This window comes from Melanotaenia boesemani, chromosome 16 (assembly GCF_017639745.1).
Source record: "Melanotaenia boesemani isolate fMelBoe1 chromosome 16, fMelBoe1.pri, whole genome shotgun sequence".
Lineage (NCBI taxonomy): Eukaryota > Metazoa > Chordata > Actinopteri > Atheriniformes > Melanotaeniidae > Melanotaenia > Melanotaenia boesemani.
The window spans coordinates 19414874-19434040 of record NC_055697.1 but is presented as its reverse complement, the minus strand read 5'-3'; the positions used below and the strand labels follow the sequence as shown (position 1 = coordinate 19434040).

At 37.8% G+C, this 19167-nt stretch overlaps 1 protein-coding gene across 4 annotated transcripts in view; it reads right to left on the bottom strand.

Moving 5' to 3' along the window:
* Nucleotides 1-19167, bottom strand: part of pcdh15a (protocadherin-related 15a) — a 249930-nt gene that overhangs the window by 59715 nt on the left and 171048 nt on the right. For all 4 annotated transcript variants that reach the window (XM_042010341.1, XM_042010343.1, XM_042010344.1 and 1 more), the window contains 4 exons: nucleotides 14201-14506; nucleotides 11537-11767; nucleotides 8254-8370; nucleotides 2315-2455 (listed from right to left, as the gene is read on the bottom strand). In XM_042010341.1, coding sequence (XP_041866275.1) covers nucleotides 2315-2455; nucleotides 8254-8370; nucleotides 11537-11767; nucleotides 14201-14506 — 795 coding nt within the window. The remainder of the gene's footprint in view (nucleotides 1-2314; nucleotides 2456-8253; nucleotides 8371-11536; nucleotides 11768-14200; nucleotides 14507-19167) is intronic.

The following is a 19167-nucleotide window of genomic DNA, read 5'->3' as shown; positions in this document are numbered from 1 at the left end:
GAGGGAGTATGAAAATGTATTGATTTTCATTCATAGACTGTGGGAAGGGGCTGGGAGAATGGGCCAGCAGGGAAGGAGAGATTTTAAAGAAACAGGGAACAAAATAAACAGAGAAAAAAAGGAGACAGAGACAGTCAACAGAGAAGGGCAGCAATACAAAAGCACCGCACATACAACACCTACCTCACTACAGGCTTAGATCATGTTTACACCTGGCATTAACATGTGTCTTGGGGGATTTAATCTTAAGAGGTCAGCTCTGAGCATACCAGTTTACACCTGGTATTAAGCTGTGTCTCAACATGAGTCTCCTGTGACCACTTGTGAGCAAATCACACTTTTTTGCTCTATATGTAAACTAACAAAGAGCTACAGCACACACACACACACACACACACACACACACACACACACACACACACACAAATGATGTTATGATTGTGGATTTACTCTGTTCTGCAAAGTGCATAATTCACAAATTAAATTGTATTGTTCTGGATTTAGATGATGATGTTTCATATCTACTTAGGCAAAAATAAAAGGAAAATTTTGACAAATATTTTCAGTTTATACAATGTAAATACATATGACATAAAGGAGAAATTAACACTGTACAATGTTAATTCATTGTTTTTCATACAACCATTATCTCTGTGTCTTTGTTCAAAAACACACCTATCCTCCTCAATGCTCTTTAAATTCCACTAAAATACCATTTCTATGAAACAGATATATGTAAGGCCTAGTTCTATATTATGTATGTGAGGACCAGTGTTGGGCTAGTTACTAGTTTGAGTCAGGCCAGGAGATCATTAAAAAAAAAAAAAGTAATATAACAGCTGCTCAAAAATTAAATCTATGCTGCACATTGAACCCTCCAATCTTTCTCCTACTCTTTATTATATTTTTATTTACATATTTCCTTAGTTATTCGTGGGCATTGTTACTGTCTCTCTATCAAGTGAAGTTGTGCATGTGTGTGTGGGTAAGGGTGTGCTGGTTTGGACGACCGTGGTAACCAAGGAAACGGTGCGGTGGACATTAATAAAGGACTGTTGCATTTACGTTTCCATTCTGCCTCCAGGGATTATTGCTTTGTGGACAGCTATGAGAGAATGAGGAGGACTTCACAAAGGAAGCAGACGAAGCCTCAACCTGCAAGTGATGATGTTTAAAAACGACTTCACCAAAAAATAACCCCAACAAGTGGAATTTGCATCACTGCACATGTGGTGCTGCATCACCCCTGTAAACAGGAAGAAGCTCACAGCTGGTGGCCAAAATGTATTAATTTAGCTAGAAACGGACAAACGCACCATAGGGTAACTGTAACTGAGTTACTTTATTAAAAGAGTAATGCATTAGATTATTAGCTACTGACAAAAGTAACTGTGTTACATTAACATGTCACTACCCAGCATTGGTGAGGACTATGGAGCAGGAACTACAGGACGGGCTTAAAACTTTGGTGCTGCACACTTCACCAACAACAAGGACAAATAAGGTGAAAGAAGTTTTCTGTGAATGACCTTTGAAGTGTGTTGGAACTCAGTTTTACATAAAAATCACTTTTTATTGTTATCAGATGGGCAAAGAAAAAATTAATAATAATAATAATAAATAAAGACCTGCAAACCAAGCACACACCGTAAGTAGGTGTAGGTGATACTTCATAGTGGGACAGGACAAACTTGCAATTGCAGAGTTGTATGTGACCATAGTATGCCAGACCAGCTCCGAATATGCTCTCTGGATCTCAGTCCATCTTATGCCTTCCATGTTCCTTCATGTCTGTACTTATGGCTGTTTGCTTATGACTAGGTTACCGAAGATACATGATAATATCAGGTGTAACCAATAAAAATAAGCTTTGGAAAAACTGAGTTTATGCAGGAGCACTTCTTCATTTGCAGTTGCAGTACAGGATCTGACTTTGAGGATGCTTATACTCATAATTAACTGTGCTACAATCATATCATATATTTATATTTAGCTGTTTCACCAGCTGAAAACTAACAACTTGGAACTGTTTTATCACCTTATATGTCTCACTCTTTCACTGTTGGCAAATTCAAGTCAACACTTTTTGCTGACAAACAACCACAGCTTCCCCCTTCTGTGCTATATGTAGATGATGTGACTCAGCTTGGATTCCCTGAGAGCTCCCTCAAACAACAGATTCTTTTAACTAAATATAACCGTGCAGCCCTACACTGATGCAATATATGCATTAAAACCTGGAAAAGAAAAAAGGCAACGCTTTAAGTAGAAGTACCATTTTGTTATTAGTGCCATCATAAACACTGCCACTGACCTTGAAGGTGACACTGGGTTCTTCATTGAGGTTGACTTTAGTGATGACTCTTCCAGTTTCCTTTTCCACATCAAAGATGCTCCCACTGTACGGTGACCTTTCCAGATCCACTCTGTAGCGGACAAAACTTGCTGGAGTACCCTGCAGGAAGGAGAAGAGGCTCATGAGGCTCATGCAGTAAGTCTAAGTAGAATCGACCAAAATAGAGACAGTCTTTTTCATATATAAATTCAACTTCAGGAGAAGGAGAAAATGTGTGTCAAACTAGTAAGCTTGGTTTTGCAAATCCAGAAATATTGTTTCATTTGAGTTCATTGAGCAGTAGAGCTATATGAGAAAAGCTTGCTCTTTTCTTTGTAAGCTAAAGAACTGTCCTAATACGTTGCTGTGTCCTTATCTGTTTAAACAACTCTCAAATGGCCATAGCCCCTATTAGTCAGGTCCTTATCAGGCATCCTTACAAGAACTCACTGTGATTCCTTGAAACATTTTCCTTTCATCTTAAACACAAACCTTCTTCATTAAATGCATCCCTTTGGTGCAGAGTAGCACACTTGCATTCATTAGTGACACCCTACACTTTAATATGACCCTTTGATTAAGATAATTAAGGGTCCTGATTGCTAATCATCTCTACAGATCATCTTATTTCAATTTAATCCCTCTGGACCTCGAAATAAAGTGGTTTTTTTTATTTTATTTTTTTTTATAAATTTCATGAAACTTGGCTATACCCATGATGTGACTTTGCTCCCTAGGGACAAAGTAAAAACTTAAGGCCAAAGAGAGCAAAATTCTGTAGTAGCAGTGGATCCCTTGGGAGGCTCTCAAGTACAAATGTTTTTCTAAGAGGTTACACAACTATCAGAGTGAGTTTACTGAGCAGATTTAAAAGAAGGGACAAAAAAGAAACAAACCAAAAAATTATCTCTATAAGCTCCACAAATTGTTTTCTAATATGCAATAAACAGAGGTTAAAAAAAATAAATAACTAAAACAACCTTCAGGTCTAAGATCAAAACATAGGTGGCAACAGTCATTCTTTTGTTTTTGTCTTTCCTACCTTTACCATTAGCATATACTCTAAAACTGAAAAGTCAAATTTAGGTCAGTCACATCAACACAGTTCTTTACTAAAGGATAACACGGAGATTATAAAATGGAAAGTGTATTTACAAAGTCATTTATATTTAGCTAATGTGAAAATAAGACTGGGAACTTGATATACTATTAGACTACTTGGAATAATTGCTGTTTACTTTAAAATAAGAAAAAATAGTGACTGGAACTACTTGATGATATAAATACCACATGTATTTGAACTTGCACACAGTAGCAAGGTGCAAACACAGCAAGTCTCACATCTGCAACTCCCTCAACTTGCTCATTAGCAAGAAATTCTTTAGAATACCTGCTGCTATGTTTGCACATTGTCTCAATCGTTTTGCTTCAGCGATTTCACTGGAGGGAATGGGTGGAAAATCTCCAAGATGTCAAGCAAATTTTGTGGACATTTGAGTTCTCACATGGCACCACTTTTGAACATCTGCAGAATTATTTCATGAGTCCGGTGTATATGTGAAATAACCATGAAAATAGGGACTGAAAAAACTAATACACTTTATTAATTAATTCACTTGTTTAAGCTTCTTTAAAAATCCTTTCCTCTTAAATATCAAATAGCCTCTACATGAAGTAAAGAACTAATTTGACTCAGAAACAATAGCAAAGCTTGCTCTGCTGTGTTGAACTAAGCCATAAAATACTTTCATTTTGAGCCACAAAGAACAGTTTCCACAAATCTCGCTCTTAGCAATTAGAGCCTCACTGGAACATTTGTCTCCATGACTATATTTTTTTTCAATATGGTATTAACCTTGAAGTTTGAGAGTTAAGTAGTTCGACAAAGATGTGTTTTTTTTTTCTAAAAGCCAATCGGGTTTCAAAGTATAGATGCTTTATAGAATCCTATCTTTCATTATTTACTGCTCACATACAGTATGTTTCATCAGCACTTCAAATCTGTTTTTATCTTTCTTCACCAGTTTTAACATGTAATAAGTGTGCGTAAGAAAAAGAGAAAAAGATTTTAATGAAGTACTATGAGCTCTTATATTCAAGCCCTTTAAAGATTGGGCTTGTTTGAAAATCTAATCCCTCTGTTTGTCACACATTTTGCCTTGCTACTCTCATGCCTTTAGCATTGCCGTTATCCTCCTGGCAACACAAGAATGATTTCTTACATGAGCTTTAGCACTGCTTGATACTTTCTAATGTGAAAAAAATATTGCATTAGATACAGATAAACAATGAAAATGAGATATTAAGATCACAAAAACAATATAATTTCTGCATTATAACAACAACATGGTTGGGCAAGAAGAGCAGAGGAAGTGAGTATCTCTCTCTAAAAGAGAAAGTGAGATGTACAGCAGCCACTTTATGGAGATGTACCACTACAGCTGAACCTGACAGGCATCTGTATCTCTGTGGTCATGTGTAGCAGAGGGGCAAGAAGCTTATTCAGCCTTTGTAAGACCCCACCAGCAGGAGGGCCACTTAGAATCAGTAAGTTCAGTCATGCAGGAATTAAGCATTCTTAAGAAACTGCACCATCTGTATCACTTGTTGTCTCTTCTGTATTGTGACACTTGGTTCCTCAGTTTTCAGATCCCCTTTAACATCCCCTTGCAGTTAGAATTAGCATAAAATGCAGATATGTACTGTAGCTTTAACACTAGAACCGCTTTTAAGCTTTTTTATTATTCAGAAGTAGAGACCGCCTCAATAAATAAATTATTAATTGATTAGCATGTGGGATTACTTACTAGCTTACAATACTCACCAACATCAAACAAGAATCATTGTTTACATAGGTATATACCATGGTCTGGGTGAATACTCAATTCTGATTGGCTGGAGGGTGTCCATTAAAAAGTGATAATGGACACCTATAAAAGAAGTTCCGGCCAAATAGACTTATTGTTGTAAATTATTGCGCTGCTTAAACGGTAGTTGGTAATTGTGGCAACAGAAACTCAGACACCGGGCTGCAGACGCGCCAGATCATGTCTGTGACGGCGCATTGTTGTGAAAGCAGGTGCAGGTTTATTGGGCTCCGTCAGTCCAGGTGAGACGAGAATGGAGCAACATTTTGTCATCCCGCAACGTCCCAACCAGCAGTGGTCAGGGTCCACAAACGTTAAAACTCCGTCCTTCAAACGCCACTATGGACATGCCAGTATCTTTATGAGATGTTGCGATCAACGGCAATGTTGCTTTTATTTTTAACTAGGTCGTCGCCTGTCTTTCTTTCATGATTGCCTTATGTGGTGGGGTGGTGTTGGTAAGGCGAAAAAAGCAATAGTTTCTATACAAAAAAGAAGAAGGTGACAACCCAACTGGGGAGTTAAAACCCACAATAAACCTAAAAAAGGGTAGGTTCAAATAAAATGCACCTTGGCAGGTGGATTCCCATAAAAATGACATTTTATTTAAACAATTACTTTTAAAAAAATTAATAATAAAACATAAAAACTGACAATTTCCCAAAACAACCCTATATGCCGGGGTTTAGATCGTACGGAGGGCAGATGGACTGGAGGTGCTGGTGGAAATCCAAGCAGTGACAAAACAGCAACCTCTCACGCACAGTATAGCGTAGGGCACGCTATTTCACTTGTCTAAAAAGAGGAAAACACACCAATCATATGATGCAGATTAATGTCCTGCTCCGTCTGACGAGCAAAAGCAGTCTTACCAGCACATCCCAAAATGGGGAGGGAGAGAGAAGAGACCAGGAATACTGCGACAGGTCCCAATGAGCTGCCCCAGCACCAAACTCAGTCACAACCCAGCAGTGCACCACAAAGGTGAAACTGCCCGTCATGCAGCTCTCCACACAGCTGTGACAATCAGCACACCGCAACGCTGCAAAGGAACATGCGGGTGTAAATACCCAAGGACCGCCACGGCCCCAGCAGAGAAGGAAAGAAATTATGGCACTTAAGACCGCAGGGGAGGTAATGTTGACACTTTGGCACGCTAGCCACAGAACTGTCAGCGTACAGCTCATACTAAAGGGAAAAACACCTGCCCGGATATAAAGGCACTCTACTGTGCCCCGCAATTACTGCCATATTTGCTACACCTTGTGCCTTCAATGGGAGAGCGAGGAGATTGGAGTAAGAAAAACCTACTCCACCACACTTACTTTACTTGATACAGAGTGAATGGTAGATAACATTATAAAAACGATTTAGGATAGACTTACTTGCTTGATCTACATTTAATGAATAGAGTGAATGGTGGATAATATTTCTTGCAATAAAAACGATTTAGGAAACGATCTGTGACTAAAACAAAATGTCGCATCATCCTCTGGACACACACCCGCCCTCTGAAATGATATTTTGTCACGTAACATAACGTGAAGCAATCATCCCCCTTCTCTTCACTGATTAGGTCTAATACAACAGCTGGTTGTTCTACAGGTTCTGTGTCATAGCCGGTTACCTTGGCAACGCGTAAGAACAAAATCGTCCACTCAGCCGCTTCTTGTGAATAACTTAGGTGATTTTAACGGTGAAAAACAACATTAACACAATAATAATTCATTTAATATTTTTTTCTTTCGTAAGTGACCATGGTATAAGCGGGATAATGCCCTCCGAGGTGTCCATTATCATATATATATATGATATGGTATAAGCGGGATAATGCCCTCCGAGGTGTCCATTATCATATATATATATGATAATGGACACCTCGGAGGGCATTATCCCGCTTATACCATGGTCACTTACGAAAGAAAAAAATATTAAATGAATTATTATTGTGTTAATGTTGTTTTTCACCATTAAAATCACCTAAGTTATTCACAAGAAGCGGCTGAGTGGACGATTTTGTTCTATATATATATATATATATATATATATATATATATATAAATTTTTTATCACTTATTTTAGGGTGAACAATTAGAAAAAAGTATCATATGCTGGAGCCACAAAGCAGACCTGATACTGATTTATTGTATCGTATGTCAGAAATACATGAGACAATGTTTCATGATTAATATTTTGGAAATATTTATATGAACATTAGATTTTTGACTCTTACAAATAGTTATGGAAAGGTTGATAAAATTAATCAAATGATTAAGGAAACAAGTGAGCGACATGCTTTAAACACTTGCTGTACACACTTGCTGTACACGACCTACAGACTGCTCACCGGCACTTCATGCATATTCTTGTGGTTTTGTTTTTTGCCCACTTGCGTTTGATGCCACAGTTTGCCATCTTTCTGCTGCTTGCTGGTGATGGGTCTACGATGTGCTCACTGCACTGCTGCTCAAAGAGCTGAAGGATGAACGCTGTGTCCTTCTGGCATCGATGCAGATCCGGTGGAGGATCCAAGCATTCAGTGGGGCAATGTCCAAAGCATTATAAGAAACACAACAGGCTATGGAGCAACACTAGTTGTAGCTCAAGATGAATACTACTTCAGCATCTTGTTAAGGATTTCCACTGCTAACTTAGTCCTGTTGTAATTAGAGGAGCGGATTATTTCTCCCTGATCTTTGTCTCTGTAATTAATTTGTTGGTGCATAGCAAAACTTCTGCATTTATTCTTCTGCTCCTGTTAGTGTTTTTTTTATTAGTATCGAATCCATTATTAGTCTATAAGCAAGATCTAGGCTATATCTATTCTGGCATGAACAATTTAAAAGGCTATTATTGTTTCATCAAATTGATAAGCTAGGTTGTATCAGTCATTCATAGTGCCAGCACCCGGTTGCCTAGCATCTGTGATGCTGTGGCAGGTCTCAGCATTTTACATTGTTTTCTATGGGGTCAAAATGACTCCCTTGGTGGTTCTAGGTATAAGTAAACAATCTTTTTATTTTGTATCCAGACATTTCAAAATATACTCACTGGTGGATCTTGATCCTCAGCAAGAACAGTTGTGATGACTGTTCCTTTTTCTGCATTGGGAGCAACCAAACCCTTATATAGGTCTTGAGTAAAGATGGGGGAGAAGTCATTCATGTCCTGGAATAAAAAACAGAAGGAAAAAAAGACAGACTGAAAGTTAAGGTACTGATGATAAATTTCTAGCACAGTGTTCACCTCAACATTACATTTCTAATGCAAATAAACATAGTTTCTGCAGAAAAATGCATAGTTACCCTCCAGCAGAGGCAGCAATAAGGAGTCAGCTGGTGTAACAGGACTGTGGTGGTAAAGATTTTTCAGTCACAGCCTTGTTTGGATTAATTTACAATATGTGAACTGACCATCATCTCTCAAATATTTGAATATACTCTATGTGAATCTAATAAATCGCAATATGAATTAAAAAAATACATACTTGTTTGGGTAAGTGTCTTGGGTCATTAATTAAGATTTAAAACTGAGAAAACATTGACTATCCCACAACTGCAGTGATATTACACAGACACATTTTAATCTTTAGGCTATACTTAGATGGCCTATAGAAAAGTATGACTATTTAAATGGCTGTTCAAAGGCTTAGTTGAAAAATATATACTATGTCCTGTTCAGAAATTCTCACACCACTGTGCTCAAATGTTAAAGTGTTAATGTTAAAAGACATCTTCCAGTGGAAATCAAGTGCTTAGCCTTGTTAACGACTCTACTTTTTCTCTTCTCTTAATAGGCTTAAGGACATATTGAGGGAGAAAAAGCAATCAACACCATAACTGAAAATTACAACCTTGGAACTGCATGGTAACAAAAACAGTCTAAAAAATCACAGAATAAAAGAGCCAATATTTATTATATGACAAATGTCATCAACTCAAAGGGCTGGTATGAAAAGAAAAAAAAAAGAAAAAAGAAATCACAACTGTAAACACAGATGCAACTCTAATAACACAGCAGTAACTGCTGGATAAGAGTCAAGCTGAATAGAGTTAAGCTGAGGTGGAAGGTGAAAAGCTGTGGCTAGGTAAAGGGTAGAGATCAAGTTTAAGATAATTAGTATATCTAGTATTTCCCACACAGTGCATTAACTCAGCTTCCCCGTGTACCCAACATGTATGTGCACACACGTATAAAATCCTCCCCTGTCCTCATACTGCACCCATACACACCAAATCAACACATGATAATGTAGAGGACTTAAAAATAAACAGATACATATGTATAGTAATGAAGTAAATAAATAAATAAATAAAAATTACACCAGTGTAGCTATATGTACAACTCCAGACTAGCAATAACCCCCCCCCCCCCCACATTATCTATAGACCTGTATATCTAAGAATATTAAATATAGTAAAGTTATCCATTTGAAGGTATGAATAAATTTTCTGTAAAGGAAAAAAGGAGCACCCAATCAAACGAGGACAGAATGAAAGCCTTATCTTGTCTGAAAGACTTCAATACACCATCTGATATTCAATAGAAAAGTTCTACCTTTAAGTGTAGACTTCAAATCAACTGATTTCATTTAAAAACATGTCCTATTACCAGAAAAAACAGAGAAAAAGTAAAAAACAATAACCATGAAGACTTGGCAGCTGAAAAAAAATAGCATAAAATGTTCTGGCATGTGTAAAAAGAAACTCTGATGTGGCCCTTGCTGTGAATCACACAGCATGAAGACAGTGGAATCAGAAAAGTAGATACTGATCACAGCATTTATCATTTTTCTCTGTTTAAAAAAAAAAACTCTTTTAGCGATCAAATAGTTTGTTTTTCAGAGCCACTGAGAGAAGTTAATCATACTGCTGCAGCTTATCACATAGAAATAAAATCGTGTTAACTGCAAAACCTCGCTTTAGTATGTGAAAATTATAACTCAGTAAGCCATTCACATGTGTCCAAAGAATAATTCAACTCTATAGAATAAGTATGGGAGCGTGATCTTCCTTCTTCTTGGGTTTTTTTTCTTTACTTTTGACCGTTTTGGCTGAGCCACAGGCAACAGTCTGTGTTCTATGAACTCAGTGGTGGAGGGTAGTCTCACTTTGATCTATACACAGGTTTAGTGTTTTCTAGCAGAAAATCTATGATCCAGAGTTTGCTTTCAAACACAAAGCCTCATCCTTGTGTTACAAGTGTTCACAAGGGGAGCTGCGACAAGATGCATGCACATTTGTGCTTGTTTAAAATATGCTTGTACTAAAAGTACACAAACAAAAATCAATCAATAAATAACATAAAATAAAGAATATTTTATCTCCATACACACAGAGGCACAATCCCACAGACTTTTCTCAAGTACAAAACAGAAGAGAAAGTATGAGAGATTAATTTGGAAACGTAAGAAAGATATACAGTAAAAGAGACAACAAGAAAACAATAAAAGGGAATTAAACACATATTACTTCAAATGACTATTTGGAGACATCATATGAGAAAAGAAGCAGAATCAGTGGAATCGGCCCCATCCCTGGTCCCCTTGAAGCTTGCATGAATTCATTGAGCTTATTTTAAGTCATTTCATGTGACTTGATATCAGTGGCTGTGCAATTCCTCCTTCTATCAAACACTGTTTGTGAGCGACAAAACTCAGAGCACAACACAAGTTCTCCTTATCAAAGAACAAACCCACTAGGTTAGAAGACCTTCCTGAATAAGGCATTTCTGCTCCTTCCTGTGCAACACTGACAGCTTAATTCTGCCGAGTTTGAACGGTGTACTGAATTCACAAGCATAAATGAATGTGCACACATTTTAAGGAATTCTTAAGAGCAAAAACGCACAACCATAAATTTGTATAGTACACACGACGAGTATCACAACACAATCCCTTTGTTTGCTCAGCTTTTAATCACTTAAAAAGCAACAAAGGGAACATGAGCTCTCATAAAACTGGGCATAATTACTGTCACAAAACTAATGAGTCATTCAAAGATGGAATAACAATGTGTGGGTGACAGAAACACCTATCTGTTAATTCTCTTTCAATGGAGATGCAGTAGGGGCAAACAGGTCAGGAGGCTAAACTGTGTTTTAAAAAGGTAATGCAATCACCTCATGTACTGACTGGCGAAGCGCAGTGCAGTTCTGTATCTCTTCAAATCCCTTTTGTGTTACAGTCTTTGATCGCTATTACTACTGTAAAGCTATGCTAATGATTCACCACGTATTCACTGCCAGTGCTGCACGTCCGGGTAAAATGAGGATAGATGAAAGGCGAGCAGAACACAGAGAAGTAATGATAGACTGGGTATCTGGGGGCTCTTACCGTGATGCGGACTGTGACAGTAGCTTGCCCCGGGGGCATTACCCCTCCTTGGTAGACAGCTTCCACCTGGAAAGTGTAAGATGTCCCCATGCCCATAGCCGCCAGGCCCTCAAAGTCCAGGGTCTGCAGCACAGCCAACTCCCCTGTGACTGGGTTCAGAGAAAACAGCTGCTTGGCAGATTCAGTCTTGATCCGATATGTGACATTGGAGAAGAGGTCTGCATCCACAGCCTGGGGAAAGGAGGAAAAAAAAAAGAGGAGTGCATACTAGTCAATAGAAGAGAGTACTAGGCTTGCTTAATAGATTCTCAAAATTGTGGCCATACCATTAAAATAGAAGCTATCAGGTATTGGTTGTAGACAATTAATTTTAATATTTCTATTTCAATTATGCATATTTTCTGCTGCAAGGGTTTGCTTCCATCAATCATTAATCAGGCACCAATAAAATTAAGCCACTGAGGGGAGCTTAAGTTCACTGAATTAAAACACAAGCCTTAAAGCAGAAATAATATCCACAGGCTACTCCAAGAGATTATCAGATTAGACATAGATAAAACTAGAATTATTCATTCCATGGCCAAAGGTTATAGAGATGATTTATAAAAAAAAAACTTTGCTCCAGCCTGAAAATGACCAAAATTAACAATGACTTAAAAAACACTGCATAACTGTGCTGTCAGTTTCTAAATGACATTGACTTTTATTTTGAAATTAGAAAAAAAATTAAACCCTTACTTTTGAAAATGGAAGTTTTTACATCTGCAGTGGAGAGATAGAGACCCTGCTTACACCACAATGCTGAGACTATAAAATGCCACATTTTGGTTGTGTTCTGGCCTCTTGTTTACATGTAACAGAGTTTTGTGTGGATAAAACCAAAAAGATTTGTTAACAGCCTCCAGAGTGAAATTTTATTGCAATGCAAGGCAAGTCAAGTCAGTTTAAATGGAAACTGGATTCTTTTCACGACGATGGCGTTTTCACGTCTTCTTGCGCTTGTGCCCTGCTTAACCCATGAAAGGACAAAAACCACAATGGCGGACGTCTGTGTCATGTTTGTGCTGCTGCATTTTTTGAATTTATTTGGTCTGTTGAAGCAAAACCTGTTTCTGGTAGAACATTTATGCCGCCAGTGAAGATGCTTAGAGGAGACCTTTTTAAATGCTGACAGTGCACTTTGAGCTCTTTGCAACTGTTTTCCAACTGAACTGAACTGAAATAACTATGTGGATAAGGATGCGGTGCACACCTGGGTGTGTTGTTGCAAAGTTTCATTGCCCACTAGAGGCCTGACATGTTCACTACATAGTTTCTGGTCCTATTGGTGTATTCTCCTGCACTGAGATAGTTTTCATTTTGCTGTTGTGTAAATGCATTTTCTTTTTTCCAAATATGCAAGGGAAAAAGTTTTCAGGGTCAGGGAATGTGCAGAGTTATCTGTGAGCACATGCAGAGAGAGCTCAAGTGTCTGGAGCAGGAAAAGGGCTAAAGAAAAGGGGAAATGTTAAATATTGGCTGTCTCCAGGGACACTACTGGTGGGAGAACAGTTTGATGTTTGAATTTATTACTAGTTCACAGTTTTCTTCAGTAAATGTAAGATGTTGTAGAACTATAATGTATAACGGTATTATATTGTCCTTTAGAATGCACACAATTGTTAAATATTCTTAAGTATTCCTCTTTTTTGAGAGTCACCCACAGGACCACAGATCACCATAATTCTGGTATCAGCTTCTCAAGAAAGACTTTTACTAGTCTTCATGGACTCCAGGGAGGGAGGACTCTCCTTCACCTGTGCCCTTCTGTTTTATCTTAACCTATGGGCCAAACCAAACTAAAGCTAATATTATTAGAAAAGTGGGCTACAGGAAAGCATTTCATTATGAGAGTAATTCAGAACAAAAATCTGGTCAGTTTTATAATGAGTATTTTTTAAGATTATCAGGATCCAGCTATAAAAAAAATCAAGCAAACAAAAAAATCAGACATTCTGACATTTTTTCTTAGGTATCTTGCCAGCCATCCACGTCCTTTTAGTGTTGAGGTATCGTTGTCTACGACATTATAGTTTGACACTGCCACTGAAATTCAAACTCCCCACCTTCTTCTCCCGTCCTCTCCCATTTCTCACCACCCAACACCTCCTGCTATATCCTATCTGTGAGATGTCACTCACAATATGCCTGCAATTATTCGCCCTTCTACTCATGTTTGCTCTGCGTGCATAAAGTTTTCCATACACCTCACTCCAGTGCAAACATGTGCATATCTGACAGTGTAGAAGCTGAAGGAAAATTTCTCCCATTTTTAAGTTTTTCAAAATTCATGGCGTATTACTGTTTGTCAGAAAAGATGTTTTTTTTTTTTTTTTTTTTTTTTTTTTTTAACCAAAGCTTGGATATGAATAGAGAAGAACAGCTTTAAGCCTTATTCTGTCAAAAGCTCCCAGAGGCGTGGAATGTCTATAGTGGAAATGAGTCTGCTATGTATAAGGCTGCATTTTTCTGTTTGTCTAAATGTTTTAGTCTGGAAGCATTTCACATTTTAAATCACTAAACTGCCGACTCATGAGGTTTAAAAAATACTTACAGTCTGATACTAAGGGACACATGAGACATAAAAATAAAGAAAACAAGACAATTATTTTGGTAAATACTTACGCTTAGCCTCAGCACCACAATTCCAACAGGGCTGTTCTCAGGTACATTCACCACATAGGTTTCCTGGGAGAAGACTGGGCTGTTGTCATCTATATCCTCCACCTGGACCAAGAGAGTCAACGTGGTCCGTCGAGGGTCCACTGCTCCATCTGATGCCTCTACTACCAAGTTATATTGGTTCTTTAACTCTCTGTCAAGTGGTACTCTTGTGTAGATGCTTCCATTACCGCTGATTACAAACAAGTTAGGATGATTCACAATCCGGTAGTAAACCTGGCCATTAGCGCCTGCATCTGGATCTGTTGCCTGGGGAGAAAGAAAACTATCAACAGTGGCAAGACTAATCAAAGTCAATGTGTCATTTGTACAGGAAAATACAAAATATTAAAATCTGACCAGCTTGTCCTCATAAATTATCTGCTTGAATTATTATTATTATTTTTTTTTTTTTACTTCAGTTTGAGTCACTTGGTGTCAGCTACCTGCAGCATTTGCTGTTTTCAAGTAATAATTTAATGCCAGGTTTCCAGTGTGAGCAAGGGCACTACAGTGAGCAGAGTTAATTGCACCAGCACATCTACAATTGATGAATATGGCTGTGCAAACATGAGCTGGACAGACATGGTGTATTATACAGCTTAGATAATCAGATGGAAGCATAGTTGGCTAATGATCTGTAAAATGAAACATAAACTAGTCGGCTGACAATCTGCAGGAAACAATGAGAATTAATTTGCACACATTGATAATATAAGACAGGTAAATGAACAACATATATTAAAATAGAAATGCAGAAGGATTTCACTTCTTGTAAATATCAACTGAAGAGGCCTTGATTCATTACACGATTCATTAGAGCTTGGCTTTATCTTAACACCCTGAGTGTTTGTATAGCTTTCAAGTACAAAGCCATGTAGGCTTCAGTAATGCAGCAGAGCCAAAACAACTCTCACTTTTTAGGTATAATTTAAAAGCATATTCTTTCAATAAAGATTTAAATAAAAGAGAAAAAATGAAAGATGAAAGAAACAAGCTAAAGAGAGGCAAAGATGTTTATTCTAAAATGCTGTAATTATTCAACATGGCTAAACTAAGTTAGTTACTTTACTAATTTTAATGAGCCTAAACATGCATGTGTGATTTAACATTATCCTCTGTGGTGGTGCTTCATTTTGTATGCAAATCAGACACAGAGAAGAAAAGGATGAAGTTCAAAGACTGACCTAAATCAAGTTAGATTTCATCTACAGTATTTTCTAGTAAAAAATAAGGACAAAGAATCACAGAGGAAGAATAAAAAAGAAGTGTATAGAAGCAGTGGGGGAGGAAGTAGGATAAAGACGCACGACTGCTAAAAGCTAATATTAACTTTAGCATTAAACCCAAATAAAACATTTTTCTTTTGTTTAGTTGATGGGGAGGTCAACCAATGACATTCAAAATGCTGATATAAAAAAGTTATGTGCCTCTTTTTGAGAACTTTCTGCTCGTTAGATAGATAGATAGATAGATAGATAGATAGATAGATAGATAGATAGATAGATAGATAGATAGATAGATAGATAGATAGATAGATAGATAGATAGATAGATAGATTGATAGATAGATAAATTGATCACGCACATTTTTTTTTATCATAGTAATATAAAGCTTTCAGTTGTGGAAACATACATATTTTATATGTGGTGTCCCCATTCACATACTTATGCTGATATACTGTGTCATTTAGACTTGATTTCAGTTTGGATTAATTTGCTTTAACAAATAACACAGTCTTAACCCTCTTACAAAAAATTCTTGCAAATTCTTCAAGTAGTCTTCAGAAATAGTTCTTTGGCATACCAGAGCCATGTGTCCCTGTTTCCTTCCCTAAAAAAACATTTTTTGGATGTATGATGGCTATTTCTGAAGAGGCTTCAGTGAACGGTACATTGATCAACTGTATGGTTAATGCATCTCTCAGGTCCTGTGTAAAGTCTGCTAGATTTTGGCTTATGTCTTAAGAGAATTATTTTCAGATACTTTTCATCTGCTTACACTTCTTCTTTAGTCCTTAACTTCTTCAATTTCCTCAGTATTCTTAAGTACATACTACATATGATTCTGAAATATATGGCAAGTTTTCACCCAATAGCTCTTTGGGATTTATTTTGTTGTCAAAAAATTCTATGTTATGCCCACTGAACTGTGTTATTTTGTGCATTTAGCATATTGCAACCAAAGAAAGTGGAACAAATGATGTGTCTTTGTGACAGGCTGCTGATAAAGTGCCTAAAGATACAAATTTTACATTGGTGCTTTGCTAATTTGTCAATTATGTGTCAAATCAACACTTAGTCCTTGTGTTAGATGCCTTTTTAGATGCTTCAATGACTCACAGGTCAGTGCTAAAGTGAGTGGCTTAACAAACACAAAACTCTGTAAATTGTCAGGTAAAAGTACAAAAGTGAGTAAAAAAAACAATCAATGTCCAAAGAAAAAATTTAAAGAGACCTTCAGAAAGCCTGGAAAACTATTGCTCAAGAGCACTTTAAAAGATTACAAAAAGGTCTGGTTGCTTACAAGAAAAATAAAAAAATAATGAGGGCTGTTCAAGGCCTTGTGCAGTGCTTTAGATTTCAGTCTAAAGTGTCCACTTACATTGGAGGCAGAGTGGGTACAAACTGCAAAACTTAAAAGTGGACGTTGACGTCACCATCTTAACACTAAAGAAAAAGAGCTTCCTGTAACCAAGTCAAATAGCATTGTTTACTTTTTTTTCTTGAACCATCTGACACATTTTGAACTCACTGATTAAAAGATAATTTGCAGAACAATCAACAGCCTGACTGGTCAGGAATATTTCACATGATGTGCCTTTGGTTTGTCTTACACAAGACCTCATGGATTTGTCCACCAGTCCTCCACAATCTGAGATTACGGCCCTGCTTAACAGTAAAGAGAATGAGCTATTATATGGTATTTGTCAGTGTCAGAATGGAGGAGTCTGCAGTCAGCAGTGATAACCTGAAATATTGTATTTAATTTTTGTGTGTGTGTGTGTGTGTGTAAAATAAGAACAGATGGGAACCAGCTCCAATTACAGCAACGATAATCCACAATGCTTTACAGCAAGCAGTAAGCTACTTAAAAGCATTATACATTTGCACTGCAGTCATCTTCTATGTTGGCAGCTGCCTGAAGCCTTGAGACTGGCTGTATTATGACTCCCTCCCTGCAGGTGAATTCAAAGCAGTAACAAATAGTGAGCTGATTTTAGAGTGACTGCAGATTTAAATGTAAAACACTCGAGTGAACAAACACAACCAGTCAAAGTTTTGGACACATTTTTTTCGTTAGATTCAATGGGAACATGTGGCCAAAGTGTAAATAACAGACTAACTCCAGCAGTGTGAATCTCATCCATTCCCTTGTCTGCCACTCGGATTCTTAGAGTGTTATGAGACAGTAAGCTGTAGGCTACTGTTTTGATTGGGGTAACATTTGTTACACAAGACAAGACTTGTGACGGACATACACTTGCACAAAGCACAAAAATCTGCACAGCACACGATGTAATTCAGGCCTGCGGAAACAGGGCTAACACTTACTGATCATTTGTCAGCCTATCAGAGGGAGTGATGAAACATAGAGAAACAGTCACTGAACATTAAATGCTGTATATTAACATTGAACAGTCTGCACAGACTGTTACTTGTCAGTGTTAACAAAGTCAGGTATAGTCAGTTCCATATATATGCATTTGCATTTGTAATCTGTTGCTGTGGACCCACAACATGCAGTCAAAGGAGTTCTTACTAGATGTGAAACAGATCATCCATAAGCTGGAAAAAAGAAGAAATCCATCAGAGAGGTAGTAGAATGTTAGGAGGGATTAAAACAACAGTTTGGTACATTCTGAGATAAAGAAAGCGCACTGGTAAGCTTGGGGACACAGAAAGGCCTGGATGTCCATGGAAGAAAACAGATGTGGATCTTTGCAGGATCCTTTTCATAGTGATGAAAAACCCCTTTACAACTAGGCCTGTCGCGATAAGCAATAAGTCAATTAATTGAACGATAAGAAAATAAGAGCACGATAAGTTTGCTGGCCGCGATAATTTTTTTTTCGTCCCCCCTTTACCATAGACTGTGTATGACAATAGGTTTCACTATGGAGTATTTCGACTAAACGCTCTGGTTTCTTGCGGAGTGATCTCTCTAGTGTCACACTTGACTGCAGCATGTTGCAGCACGAGCCGGTAAGCCGCATTTGTTTTGCACGGCTGCCAACACGCAATGGCCGTGAGACTTGCGTATTTAAGTGGCTTCTCACGCTCTCGCGCTAAACCTCCGATTCTCATGCTGAAATATGTAAATAATAGATGCAAGCATCTCCTCTTTTATTGTTTCGCTGCTTCCCACATGTAAGCAGAACACACACATTCTAGCTTACGACGTCAGTACAAAGCCCCCACTTCCTGGTCTACCGTAATAACCCCTGTAATCCGCAGGCACATTACGCAAATAGAATCAGCCTATATACTACCGTATATGACAAAATACACATTAAGAGCAATGCCGGCTAATCGAGAGGTTTGGGAGGATTCCCAGTGGGCCGCATAACTTTTGGGCCGGTGTCCCGGCGTATGTGAATGTGGTATCCCAGCTAACTGCTGGGTTGTAGTTACTTATAAGGCCAACAGAGGGCAGAATGACTTTGTTTCACAAGCAGTAGATTTTGAAGAGCAGAAGAAGAACACGGGTTTTTGTTCGATGTAAAGTGCTGAAGTTTGGTTCGTCATTAAAACCGGCATGCTTGTCTACTTGTCTGGAGTTTATTTGAAGATGCAACAGTGAAAAAGGCGCTTTTATTTATTTAGTTTATTGACCTTTGAAAATGTGTACTTGCATTATTACGGCATATGTCACTATATTAGTTGAGAATGGTCTCAAAATGACACATTAGCGCTTTGCGCAATATTATC